The sequence below is a fragment of the Tursiops truncatus genome, chromosome 14 (assembly GCF_011762595.2).
Source record: "Tursiops truncatus isolate mTurTru1 chromosome 14, mTurTru1.mat.Y, whole genome shotgun sequence".
Taxonomy (NCBI): domain Eukaryota; kingdom Metazoa; phylum Chordata; class Mammalia; order Artiodactyla; family Delphinidae; genus Tursiops; species Tursiops truncatus.
The window spans coordinates 36,012,814-36,026,404 of NC_047047.1; the positions used below are offsets into that span (position 1 = coordinate 36,012,814).

At 35.7% G+C, this 13,591-nt stretch overlaps 1 protein-coding gene across 15 annotated transcripts in view; it reads left to right on the forward strand.

The window, feature by feature from the left end:
* WDPCP (WD repeat containing planar cell polarity effector) overlaps positions 1 to 13,591 on the forward strand; it is a 384,215-nt gene that overhangs the window by 98,230 nt on the left and 272,394 nt on the right. For all 15 annotated transcript variants that reach the window (XM_073791318.1, XM_073791321.1, XM_073791322.1 and 12 more), the window contains exons 3-6: positions 2,583 to 2,630; positions 3,483 to 3,527; positions 5,057 to 5,127; positions 5,379 to 5,438. In XM_073791318.1, the coding sequence (XP_073647419.1) occupies positions 2,583 to 2,630; positions 3,483 to 3,527; positions 5,057 to 5,127; positions 5,379 to 5,438 (224 nt within the window). The remainder of the gene's footprint in view (positions 1 to 2,582; positions 2,631 to 3,482; positions 3,528 to 5,056; positions 5,128 to 5,378; positions 5,439 to 13,591) is intronic.

Here is a 13,591-nt window from a genome sequence, read left to right on the forward strand (position 1 = left end):
TATTTTTTAACTTTTGTGACTTTAACACTTTTGAAGATTTTTTTACCACTCATTTTGTAGTATGTCCCTAAATTTAGATCATTGAAGTTTCCTCATAAGTAAGTTCAAATTATGCATATCTGGTGGGAATATTCCAGAAGTGATGCTGTATTCTCAATGCATCCTAACAGGCAGTGCACAATTTCAATTCCTGTCTTTATTGATGATGTTCATGATCACTTGGTTAAGGTGATGTCTGCTAGGTTTCTCCACTGCAAAGTTACTTTCTTCTTTGGAATTAATTAGTATTTTGTAAGGGAGACACCTTGAAAATATGTGAATATCTTATTCCTCATTAAACTTTAAATATATTTTTAATTTATTTTATCCCTGTGGGCTCAGGTACTGTTTTAGTCAATGATTTTAATCCATTAGTACCATTATTTATTTTGATGTTTAAGTTGTCCCTGATGTGGCCAGTGGGACCCCTTGCAAGCTGGCTTCTCTGTCTTTGTGCCATGTCCCTGTCAATATTTGAGCATTTCCATTCTTTCTGGCACAACAGATCTTTCAGGCTCTTATTATACTTTCCCTTCCTCAGTGCTGGAATCAGCCAATTCTCAAAGGAGCTTGGTTCCTTTTAGAGGAGAATAGTATCTAGAAGCCAAGGTGTGCTTTAGGTGCACTCATTGCTCTTGGAGTATCACTGCTCCCAGGTACTCTCAGTGGCCAGAGCTTAGGGAATGTATGTATGTACGCATACACACATACTTGCACACATTCACTTCTGTATCTCAATATATCGAAAACCATGAGTTCATACCAGTACCTCAAATTCTAATCTATCACCACAGGGTTCATTCTAATGTTCTCTCTTTTTATATTTGTACTTCTCTCTCACTGGGAAAGCTGACGCTTCCATATCTTTATTTTATTTACTTAAAATCACCCTGTATGCAGACAGTCTTCTGTCTCTGTGACAGTTCCCTTCCCTGCATGGATGTCCTTCTCACCCCGTGTACGTTCTGACACACTATGTTGGGCTGCCCCTGTATGTGGATGTCCTCCTCACATTATTCAGCCTCTAACACCCAAGACGAGGCCATTGCTCCTATGAATGGTGCTTCTCACCCTGCTAGGGTTCTGACATACTATGTCAGACTGACTTTCCCTGTGGACACCTTCCTCATCTAGCTTAGGCTCTGGCACTCCATGGGACGTGGGTCTTATGTGGATGCCTTTCTATTCCTGCTTCGTTTTTAAGAGCCCCACTCTGGGCCAGATGCAGTAGGTCAGACTTGTGCATAGAATTCAGGACCCCTTATTATCCTCATAGTTCTATTCTAGAGCTGTAATACTTGGATGCATGGAATATTCATTATGTACACATATTCTTTATGTACACAGGATATGGCCTGTGTACATAATGCATATGGTTCTTGGATTTTTTAAGAATCTTTTTATTAAAAGTATTACATGTATATTGAAAAGTGTAAAGATTATAAAGATATGTTTTGAACTATCAAAAAGTGAACACACCCATAAAATCTTCACCCAGGTAAAGAAATAAAATATTATCAGTACCCTAGGAGCCATACTCATGACCTTTCCCTGGCACTCCTTATTAGGTATCTTCAATATAACCAACAGAAATAAACTGCATTCTTTAAATTATATGTCCCAATTAGTGGCATGATGAATAAAATAGAGCTTCAGTAAGTACGGATGATTGACTGTTTTGAAAAACTATTTGAAAAGTTAATTATAGCTTTTTTGAGGAAGTTTTATCATTCAGTTTGAGAAAGTTTGGAGCAATCAGTCACTAGGGGGCAGCCTGCACTGCTTCCATTTCTTTAGAAATAGTTGTATCCTTTTGTTAGTAACTAGAATTATTTTGCATGGAAGGAAACAAATGTTATTTCAAAGAAAGAAATATTTCACTATTCACAGATAGGAAGAAAGTGGACACAATTATTTTGTTTTCCTGTAATTCAACTGCAGGAACGGATTCCATGGTCAAATCACTCTCAGCATCTTGGAAGCCTAGCTTTGCTTTTGTAACCCCAGCAGAGCATCCGAATTGGAATGGTTTGGAAGGTTTTTTGAATCTAAACAAGCTTCAGATAATTTATCCACACCTTCCTCTAAACCTTTCTTTTCTGCAGATTTCTCCCAAATACCCTACTAGACTCGAGTTAAATTAGAGAAGAGAAAGCCACAGCTCAGAATTCTATCCACTGATTTCATTTCGCCTTGCTTAGTGGTAGTTTCTTTTGGTAGCACCCTGTGAAAAATATCAGAGGAAGCATGAGAGAAAAAAGTTGGTCTTCCTTGGCGTCAATTCTTTATCACTTCTTTCCTCATGCCATTCTAGTTTTGTGTATTTCTTTCCTAACTGGACTGATAAACTATCCAGTTCCTGAATATCCCTAGAATAGATAAACCCATGTCCACATACTTTTGAAGTATTTTATTTCCAGTAACATAAAGAGATTGTTTCTGCCCTCCTCCCTGCCCTACTGACCCTGCCGTACAGTATGGGTTGGCTTCTTATTCTCCATAACTTTTTACCATAATCTAATGTCATTTCTTCCTTTCTACAGATAGAGACATCGGGATCTACCAGTATTATGACAAGAAAGAGCCACCAGGTAAAGTATCTGTTCTACTAAAGTGATTTTTATAAACTTTTTATTCTAAACTATAAAATACTGACTTGAAAACTCTGTTTTTATGAGTCTTAGATGAATTCTAGAATTTCAAGAAAGGTTACTCCAGTTCTTCAGAAAAATGCTGAGGTTGATATCTATTCTATATAAAATAAAGCAATATTGAGAAAATGCTATAGCAGAATCTGAAAATTTTCATTTTACTGCTGATTAGACTGATAACTGGACAGTCTATTCTCGTTTATTTATCAGTGTCCCAGTAGAGGGCATTGTTAATGCATGGGTCCCACTGATGCTGGCCTCCCGGATCCTCACCTGATATCTGAAATAGGCATTTCTGAGTGAGTGATCAATTTTCTTTATCTGATTAATCCTGTTAATCCCAGAAGTTTCATGATGGGCCAAAAGGTCTTTCTAGCTAGAGTTACTTCCTGTTTTGGTCTCTGTTGAAGTGAGGCTTGTGTGGGCATCCTGTGTGCTTAGCTTGGTGGCTAATAGGCTGACTTCATGGTTCTGATGACAGACTGAAGCAGCTTCTGTTCTGGGCTCAGTTGCAGTTCTGTTCCCTATCTGATGAGATTGCGAACTCAGGATATTGGCCCACCTGTTGTGCTTTGTAAGCCTTTTCACTACAAATTTAGGAAATCTTCTATGAAATGAAAACATCCAAATTATGGCATTTTTCAACTGCCTTTTTTAAAGTTTAGCATATTTTATTAATCTCAATAGCATGTATAAATAATTATTTATGCACATATAAAAATACAAAGTATTATAATAAAAATGATTTCCACTTTTTTTTTTTTTAACATCTCTCCGCTGCCACAATATCAGCAACAGAGCATGGTAACTTAGAAGAAAAGCAGAAGCTGGCAGAATGTAAGTTTTACTTTATATTTTTTTGGAATTATTATAAAAGTGGAATTTTAATATCCCTGAAAATTCAGTCTTAAAACATATTTTAAACTTTCTGCACAAATAGAAAATGTTATTCCTTACAAATTTCTTATAAATTCCCATTGTTTAGGTACATAAACGTGAATAAGAATTATATTGTTAGGAATTTTTCGTTTAGACCGTTGAAATCTCTGTCCATTGTTCGGTGAGATATATGCTTCTGTAAACACAAACTTTCTTATTGAACCATATTTATATTATTTAATATATTTAAAAAGTGTGCCATGCTTAAATTCTGATAACATTTTATTATCCATATTATGCCTAAATTATTAATATGTTTTACCCATTGTAAGAGAATAAGATTTGTAATTATCAGTATTAGCATTTTATTCTCTTTAGTCTTTCCTGTTTTCAAATATATAAACCTGTTATATATGTAATATGGGTACAGTATAATGTGGTTAAAATATGACTGTTTTATTTGGAATATAGGTGGAGCTGAATATCCTACTTATTCTCATTTTAAATGATCAAGCTAACATTTAATTTTTAAAAATACTGTATTAGTACCTGCAACCGAGATTTAAAACTTTTTACATATGCTCTGCACATCATAAATTATGTTTATAGAATGTCATTAATTTGCTTTAATAAGATAATAGCAATTCTATAAAAATTTAAATGCCTATATATACTGTATATTATATGTACATACACACAAAACACATGTACACACGCATTTAGAATTATTATTTAGGAGAATTCAGAGATGAATTCGTTTTTGTGATGAAATAGATATCATTATAATGAATTTAATATTCTGTTAATTCTTTTAAACAGAACTATTTTTAGTTTGTCTTAGGCTAACATTGAGACTCTACTAAATAATTTTATCTTTTAATTTAAAACAAAACAAAGGCTTATCATTATTGAATTGTGGTGTAGATTTTAAAGAGAATTATTTTAAATAGAAAAGAGCACTGTTAGTGTCTAATCTGTTAAAACTTGGATTTCCCTCAAATTTGTCCTTAGTTTAAATGTGTGATGCTTAATTTTAAATTCATTTTCTCTGTGTTATTTTTTAAATTTTATTTCTTTCCTCACTATATTCATTTACTCATAGGAATTTTCAGATCTGATAAGGCTACTTGCACAGTTTGGAATTTCTTTCAGATTAACTCTTTATTTATATGAAAATGTTACTTCTGTGGTAAAGAGTGGGTCATTTACTGTTAAGTGCTAGATTCACAGGCCTAGGAAACTTTCCCAGGGATTCTCCGAGCCTTGTTAGTTGTCATCATAAAATTTTGATCAGGGAGATTGTTTTGTGGTAAAAATCCTGTTTTTATGACAGAGCCTTTCAAAAACTGTCATTTGATGATGGAAGTGAAGCCTACTTCCTTTCAGTTAAGGAGGTGTTTTATTTTAATCTCCTAAGGCACATTGCTAAGCAGAGTTTCCTTTTTAAACCATGTTTAACTAACTGTAGTACACGTTTTGTTTGCCAGCACGAGATTTTCCATGGACGCTCAAAAACAGACGCCCAGAAAAACTTCGAGACTCACTCAAGGAGTTGGAGGTATCTTTCCAGAAGTTTCAAAAATGGCAACAAACAAATCTGTTTTAAAACATCTTTCAACAGCTTTAATTTTCATAAAGGATCAACTCTCCTGGTGATGATAGCTTTGCTTTTGTCCAGTGAGGAGTTCCAAAACAGTTGCATCTTTGTGAGGCATGCTGATCTTTTTTTTTGCTTGCAAATCAGAAGCACTTTAACTGGTAACGACAATGTGTATAGCCAACTGCACTCTCTTTTTCTGTTTCCTTCAGGAGCTGATGCAAAATAGTCAGTGTGTGCTGAGCAAATGGAAGAACAAATATGTCTGTCAGGTAAAAAGGTTTGACATGCTTTCGCAGTGTTTAACCAGTGGAGCTGAAAACTATGCAGTAATTGGTATTCTTGTGTTATGATAGGTAATGGACAAAAACTTTTTAGGAACAGGTATTTCATAGTTTGAATTCTAGTCATTCTAGAACTAACATTAGACAGATTGACTCAGGCTACCTCATTAATCAGTATAGTTGTACTGACACTATAAGCACTAGTAACAGTCTTTTCAGATGGTATTTTTTGTTTGTCATAGACTTAATCATATTTATGAATGAAGGTAAAACCATAGGACAAAAGGTATTTTGACCACTCTTGTAAGCACTTGTGAACACCATGCTTATGGAAATCAACAAGCAGACTAGAGTTAGACCTAACAAAACAAGACATTTGCTCTTACTTTTTGAACCTTCTAAACTGTACTGTTTAATATGGTAGCTGGTAGTCACCTGTGGCTATTTAAATATAAATTTAAACTAATTAAAATTAAAAATTCAATTCCTCAGTTGCACTACCCACATTTTAAGTGCTCAGTAGCCACATGTTATCATATGGACAATATATATACAGAGCATTTCCATCACAGAAAGTTCTTCTGTACAGCACTATTAGAGCCTGGACAAGGTGAGCTACATGTTGAATGGGTCTAGATTCAAGACATAATAATCACTTGTCCATTGATCATAAAATAATGGACAAATATCTCAGCTGTGTCAGTAGGCTTAAAAAATGCTATTTGCCTAGAAAAATTTTACTCGCTTATGATAAAACGAATCATTAGTAATATTCTACTCCTACATGTAGTTGAAGTTACATCAGTACTAATAATTATAACTGTTTTATGGAATTAAATATCCTGTATCAATTTAAATTCTTACTTGCTTACAATGTGATTCACGAATTTTAGGTCTAACTACTCTTGTTTGAAGTTTAGACCCATGGCTCTATCCATAAATCTACCACATTGAATTTGTAGTGATTATAAACTTGTGTTAATCTACTATTTGAATATAGATCTCATTTTAGTGGACTCTGGTTTGTGCTCATTTTTTATTTAAACTAGTCTACCTTTATTCATGAAAGTGACTTTAGTTACCTCCTCAACTGTCATAATTATTATTTTCCAGAGACTGTTTACAAGGTTGAATTAATATTTTTAGAACCATAATACTTCTTTTTTTTTTAACATTTTTATTGGAGTATAATTGCTTTACAATGGTGTGTTAGTTTCTGCTTTATAACAAAGTGCATCAGTTATACGTATATCCCCATATCTCCTTCCCCTTTCATCTCCCTCCCACCCTCCCTATCCCACCCTTCTAGCTGGTCACAAAGCACCGAGCTGATCTCCCTGTGCTATGCTACTGCTTCCCACTAGCTATCTATTTTACGTTTGGTAGTGTATATATGTCCATATATACACTACCACTCTCTCACTTTGTCCCAGCTTACCCTTCCCCCTCCACATGTCCTCAAGTCCATTCTCTAGTAGGTCTGTGTCTTTATTCCGTCTTGCCCCTAGGTTCTTCATGAGCTTTTTTTTTTTTTTTAGATTCCATATATATGTGTTAGCATATGGTATTTGTTTTTCTCTTTCTGACTTTCTTCAGTCTGTATGACAGACTCTAGGTCCATCCACCTCACTACAAATAACTCAATTTCGTTTCTTTTTTAGAACCATAGTACTTCTTAAATTAGACTTAGGATACTATTGAAAAGGATGGAATTATTTAAAAATTCATAATTTTCATAAAAATTTTAATCAGACTTTAAAACTTGAATACAAAATATACTCCAGAAAGTTTTAAACTTAGTACAACTCAAATTGTACTTCTCAATGCCATTACTCACTTTAAAAGCTGGTTCAAAATTATTTGACTGCAGGGGAAGCCTACCACCTATAGTAAGAGGTGTGTCTCATGGCCTCACCCTTACTGTTGCACAGGTAAGTTGGAACATGTCAGGCATCTGAAAATATGCAGTGGAGCATCTCAGTACGCAATCCGTTTTAAATAGACTTTATTGCATTTTGATTTAATAAGCAGGTTTGTGTGCATGTATGTATGGGAGAGTATGAAGATGGATATTCCTCACTATTGAATTAATTCAACTCAGAAAAGGAATTTGTGTGATAGAATATATACAAAATTACTTCCGTAATTTATAGGAAACTGAAAATACTGATTTCATAGGCTGTTGTACCAATGAGTCTGTGTTTAACATTTGCACTGGAGCTTATCATTATGTTCTGTCATATTTTGTGCTTTATTTCTATGATTGATAAGATATGCCTTAAATAGACCTTTTACTACCAGCACATTCTTGATGTGATATATTTCAACAAGATAACTTGACCTCCACCGTGTCCACAGGTCCAGGTTATTCCCCATATCTTTAGGGCCTTTGAAAGACCTCCTAACGTTATCCATCCACTACCACAGTTTCTAGATAGGACTATTAGCTAGGTCTTCTAAAAATATGAATATGTGTGTTATTCTTAAAGATCTCTAATATGACAGAAAATTAAAAATTTGGTGCTCAAGCTAAATTTTCGTAAGGATCCCCTTAACCTTTTGTTAGCTGCAAAATCAGTAAATCATCTCTACAGGCTCCCATAGGGTCCCCCTTTTGTACATCATCCAGTGTGGTAACTCTAAAGGTAACATATGCTTTCATTTCTATTAGTAATTTCCCCCATATATTTAACCCTAAAATGGCAGCCATTGATCGCAACGTAAAGTTCTCTAATTCTTAGAAAAGAAGTGAAAAAAGTTCCTCAGTATCTTGGTGCTAACATAGTTAGACTCTTCAGTTTTTGACTGTGCCACTCCTTAACTAATGTAAATCTTTTATCCCCCCCTCAAAAAGGGGCAACTTTAGGCTATATGGAATTTATCTTGGTTGTCTTCTTTTTAAGGGATCCTTATTTCTTCGAAAGGTTCAGTTGTTCAGGAATTAGTGATGCAACTACAACAACATAAAGAATTTCAGAGGATGCAATCTGAGCCTGGATTTTTCCCTCTGTTGAATAACAAGGGTTTTTTTTTGATAGGTTATCATCAGTATCAAAGCTTAATTCATGTTGTTGATTCAGTGATTCAATGACCTGTAAATTGTACCATTTAAAAAATAATTCCATTTGTAAATTCAGAACAGTTTATAAATCAAGACTTACCTATACATATGTTCTATATGAAAACTTTCTTTTGAAGTTGGTTTTTCAGACTGTACCTGTTACTAGTTTGAAATGAATTAAAAGTGTATCACATATATTTCTCACTGTTTTTTTGATCTCCTAAAATTATTTTATTATGAGAAAGTATTTAATAATTTTCTGCTTTGAATTTCTTAAACCATTTTCCAAACTATTCTTAGGGAATAATAGTTTCAGCATTAAGCTACTATTAAATTGTACACTGCTGTGGTGGAATATTTTAATTCCTTAAATTGTGCTTCAAGTCACATTCATATTTGCAGATTACTGCATAATTAGTTAAAAGCAATATTATCATTAAGATAGATGTAACTTCATATATATTGATTTTAGATTAAATTATTTGAATCATATATGTACATTTGAGCATAAAAGTATGATATAGTCATCTTTACCCTGATTTCTTTCTATACTTATTTGACATTTCCAGATACAATTTTAAAATGCCAAGAAAAGATAGTTTTCTTTTTAAATTCTTGTAATGAATTACTTGACAGGCTATGTAAAAGTAGAGATTATTTTCCAAGCATATCACAGATAAACTGTGACCTTAAGGAACTTATTTTATTATAACTTCCTCAGTTGTATAATGAATAGCATCGTTACCTGATCTTTCACCAAACTGTGTGAAAATGAGTTTCGATTTCCTCATAAAATAATAATTGACAAACCATGGTTTTAAGTTACAACTGTTAGTAATAGCATATTATTTATACAAAACCCATCACACAGTATTTACTGACTGCCACCATTGCAGGAGGCACTAAAGATGTGTGAAGTGTGGGCTGAGTTGCCAGTATAACCTAGTCAAGGGAAACAGACATGTAAAATCACTAGGACACTAGTGAGTGCTAAGTTGTATGACACCAAGTTAAAAAGGTAATAAGAATTTAGAGAAAGCACAGAGATTAGCCTGGCAGTGGGATGTAGGCTAAAACATGAAAACCAGAGGTGGTTTCTACAAAGAACAAATGAAATGGGATAATTATTTTCTGGAAACACCAAACTAGGGGGTTTCTGGACTTGAAGATTCTAAGCACAGAGCAGAAGTAAGGTGGCTAGACTGAAAATAAGGGGATTAAGTAAGAGTCTGTATCTGGAATGGTGAGATCTTCCCCAACTCCTTACCCGCTCCAGCACCGAGGCTATATCTCAATGTAACTTATTTAGAAGACCCTTCTCTGACAAAATAGATTATTACTCCCAGAGCAAAGCCTATGCATACTGATATTTGGTAGTTCCCTTTGAAAATATAGATGTGCCAACAAATCTCCTTACAGTGAAGCCCAAGTTAACAAGCCTCCTTGTACACACCAAGCTTCCAATCAATTTTTTGGAGACTCACTTTTAAATATAACCAGGGATGGGAATGTAAATTGGTACAACCACTATGGAGAGCAGCATGGGGGTTCCTTAGAAAACAAAAAATAGAACTACCATATGACCCAGCACTCCCACTACTGGGCATATACCCTGAGAAAATCATAATTCAAAAAGAGACATGTACCACAGTGTTCATTGCAGCACTGTTTACAGTAGCCAGGACATGGAAGCAACCTAAATGTCCAACAGATGAATGGATAAAAAAGATACGGCACATATATACAATGGAATATTACTCAGCCATAAAACAAACGAAATTGAGTTATTTGTAGTGAGGTGGATGGACCTAGAGTCTGTCATACAAAGTGAAGTAAGTCAGAAAGAGAAAAACAAATACCGTCTGCTAACGCATATATGTGGAATCTAAAAAAATAATAGTACTGATGAACCTAGTGGCCAGGCAGGAATAAAGACGTAGACATAGAGAATGGACTTGAGGACACTGAGGGGGGGAGGGGGAAGCTGGGGTGAAGTGAGAGTAGCATCGACATATATACACTACCAAATGTAAAATAGATAGCTAGTGGGAAGCAGCTGCATAGCACAGGGAGATCAGCTCGATGCTTTGCGACAACCTAGAGGGGTGGTATAGGGAGGGTGGGAGGGGGCTCAAGAGGGAGGGGATATGGGGATATATGTATGCATATGGCTGATTGACTTTGTTGTACAAAAGAAACTAACACAGTGTTGTGAAGCAATTATACTTCAATAAAGATCTTTTAAAAAAATAAATATAACCAGGGAGCCAGAGATCCACAGTACTTTCAAGGAAATCTCCATCTGTAAATCTAAGATCTATGAGTCTGAGGCTAAAACAAACAGAAAAGAAAAAGAATCAGGGACAGTACAATAAACAGAGCTAAATTCAAGGAATTAAAATTAATCCCCACAGAGAAATAAGAGAAGTTCTTGCATCTTTGAAACAAGAATAGGATGCTATTTTTGAAAAAGGAATACTCAGGAAGAAGGAAAGGAGCTCTTGAGAATTAAAAATATGACAGCATAGGGGCTTCCCTGGTGGCACAGTGGTTAAGACATCCACCTGCCAATGCAGGGGACACGGGTTTGAGCCCTAGTCCAGGAAGATCTCACATGCTGCGGAGCAGCTAAGCCCATGTGCCACAACTACTGAGTCTGTGCTCTAGAGCCCGTGAGCCACAACTACTGAGCCTCTGTGCCACAACTACTGAAGCCCACGTGCCTAGAGCCCGTGCTCCGTAACAAGAGAAGCCACTGCAGTGGGAAGCCCGTGCACCGCAACGAAGAGTAGCCCCTGCTCGCCGCAACTAGAGAAGGCCCACGCACAGCAACAAAGACCCAACGCAGCCAAAAATAAATAAAAATAAAAATGAATTTTAAAAATATGACAGCATAGATAGAAGAATTGAACAATAAAGTTAAAATATCCCTATAATGCAGAACAGAGTGTACTAAGGGACATAGTGAACAATAGGCAATAGAAGATAAGAAGATTAGAGCATCAGGCCAGAAGGTCCAATATCTTACTAATGATAGAAAACAGGAGGGAAGAAACAAACAAACAAAATATAATAGAAGAAAATTTCCCATAACTGGAGGATGTTTGTTTCCAGTTTGAAAGGACCCAGTGGTTGAAAAAAAGACTAATACCAAGACATATTTTGTGAATTTTAGAAAACCAAAGATAAAGAGAAGATCCAGAAAGCTTTTGCAGTAAAAAAGAGAAAAATAAGGTACATAGAAAAGAATGGGAATCAGACTTCTCAACAGCAATACAAGGAGTTAGAAGACTGTGGAATCATGCCTTCAAAATTCTGAAGGGAAGAGCTTTTAGCCTAGAATTCTGTGTCTAGAATTCTAAATTGTCTTTCAAGCAAGGACATTTTCAAGCTAGTTAGCTCTCAAAAAATCTTACCTACCTGCCATGGACTTTTTCTCAGGAAGTTATTGGAAGATGTGCTGCCCTAAAGCAGTAGAGTGAACCAAGAAGCAAGATTTCTTAGGATCCAGGAAACAGAGGATCTTACACAGGAAAGAAAGGAAGAGAAATCTTAGGATGACTGTGCCTTAGGCCTAGGTAGCAGCTGGTCCAAATTGGGGCAGGGGACAGAAGGTTCTCCTAGGGATATTGGAGGGAGGGAAGAAAAGGAACTGATAGATCTGATATCTAGTCTGATCTAGGAGAATTAATAATAATATTTAATAAGATAATAAAAGATATAGGATAATTAAATTTTACTGAAAAAAAATCAGTAGGTAATGACTAAATCAAGAAATAACATATGGAAGACATTGCTAGTTGCTTGTCCAGTATCCATTTTTCTTTATGAACAGACCCTATTGTTCACAGTGGCTAAATGAGGCAGTTCTGGCCAAAGTAAGTAGAGGTTCCTGGTAGGACTTACAAGAAAGCTTACTTTTTTTAAGTCATATTTTTGTACAGCATTTAAAAATCAGAATTAATGCCCCTCAGAAGACCTATAATGAGCAAAATATCAGAATTTTAAATAAGTATTGCACTGTTTTACTGACTCTTCCTGTTGCCTAGGGCTTCCAGTGGCTCCACAAAGCCCTGCCATTCACTGCCTGCTATGAGGGCAGAGTAGGTTGTTCAAACTAGTGGTATTATTCTCCATAGACCACTGCCCCTATCCAAAAATATGTCTTCCCCAGGCTGAGGCGTTTGAAATTCCTCTAAAAAAGCAAAATATTGTAGGAATATTGCATACTTTAAATGTATTTTTACATATAAAATACATGTACTTATTTTATATATATGTATAATGTCACACCAGACTCAATTGGGATGTGGCTTTTCAGCTTCTGCGCTTCCAGTCTGGATCTGAAATATTCCTGAAGGGACCGGGCCCTGCTTTTGACCATTCTTTCACTCAAGGCATATATATATAGTGCCTAGTATATGCCAAATAGAATTCTCATTGCTAGGGATGCCAGTGAATAAAACAGACAAAAATGACCATTATTCCTGTTCCCCTGTAGCTTAAGTTTTATTAGGGTAGACAGTCAAGAAGGGATCGATAAGTAAAATTTAGAGTATGTAAGAAAGTAATAACTGTTAAGAGAAAAATAAAGCAAGAAAAATAGGAAGTATATGTGGGGGATGGTAGGGCAGGATGGGCCTGATATCTGGTGACCAGTAAAAACCTCGTGTGATTAAGACATAAAGGAGCAAGCCGTGGAAGGTATCTGGAGAAGAGAGTTCCAGGCAGGTGCAGAGGCCCTGAGATGGAAGTATACGTGGCATGTTTGAAAAACATCAGAGTTTATCTGATTGGAGTGGGATGAGCAAGGAGAAGAGTAGTAGGAATTAAGATCAGAGAGAAAATGAGGCACTAGTTATATAAGGGCCTTCCAGGCCTTTGAAGGACTTGGCTTTTACTCTAAGTGAGATGGGAAACCCTTCGGGGCTTTTGAGCCGAGGAGGAGCTTGATCTGATTTACTTTTTAATTGGATAACTCTAGGTATTGTGATGCGAACACATTGAAGGAAATGAAGATCAAATCAGGGCAATCAGTTAGAAGGCTGCTACCATAGTCCAGGTGAACAGCCATAACGGT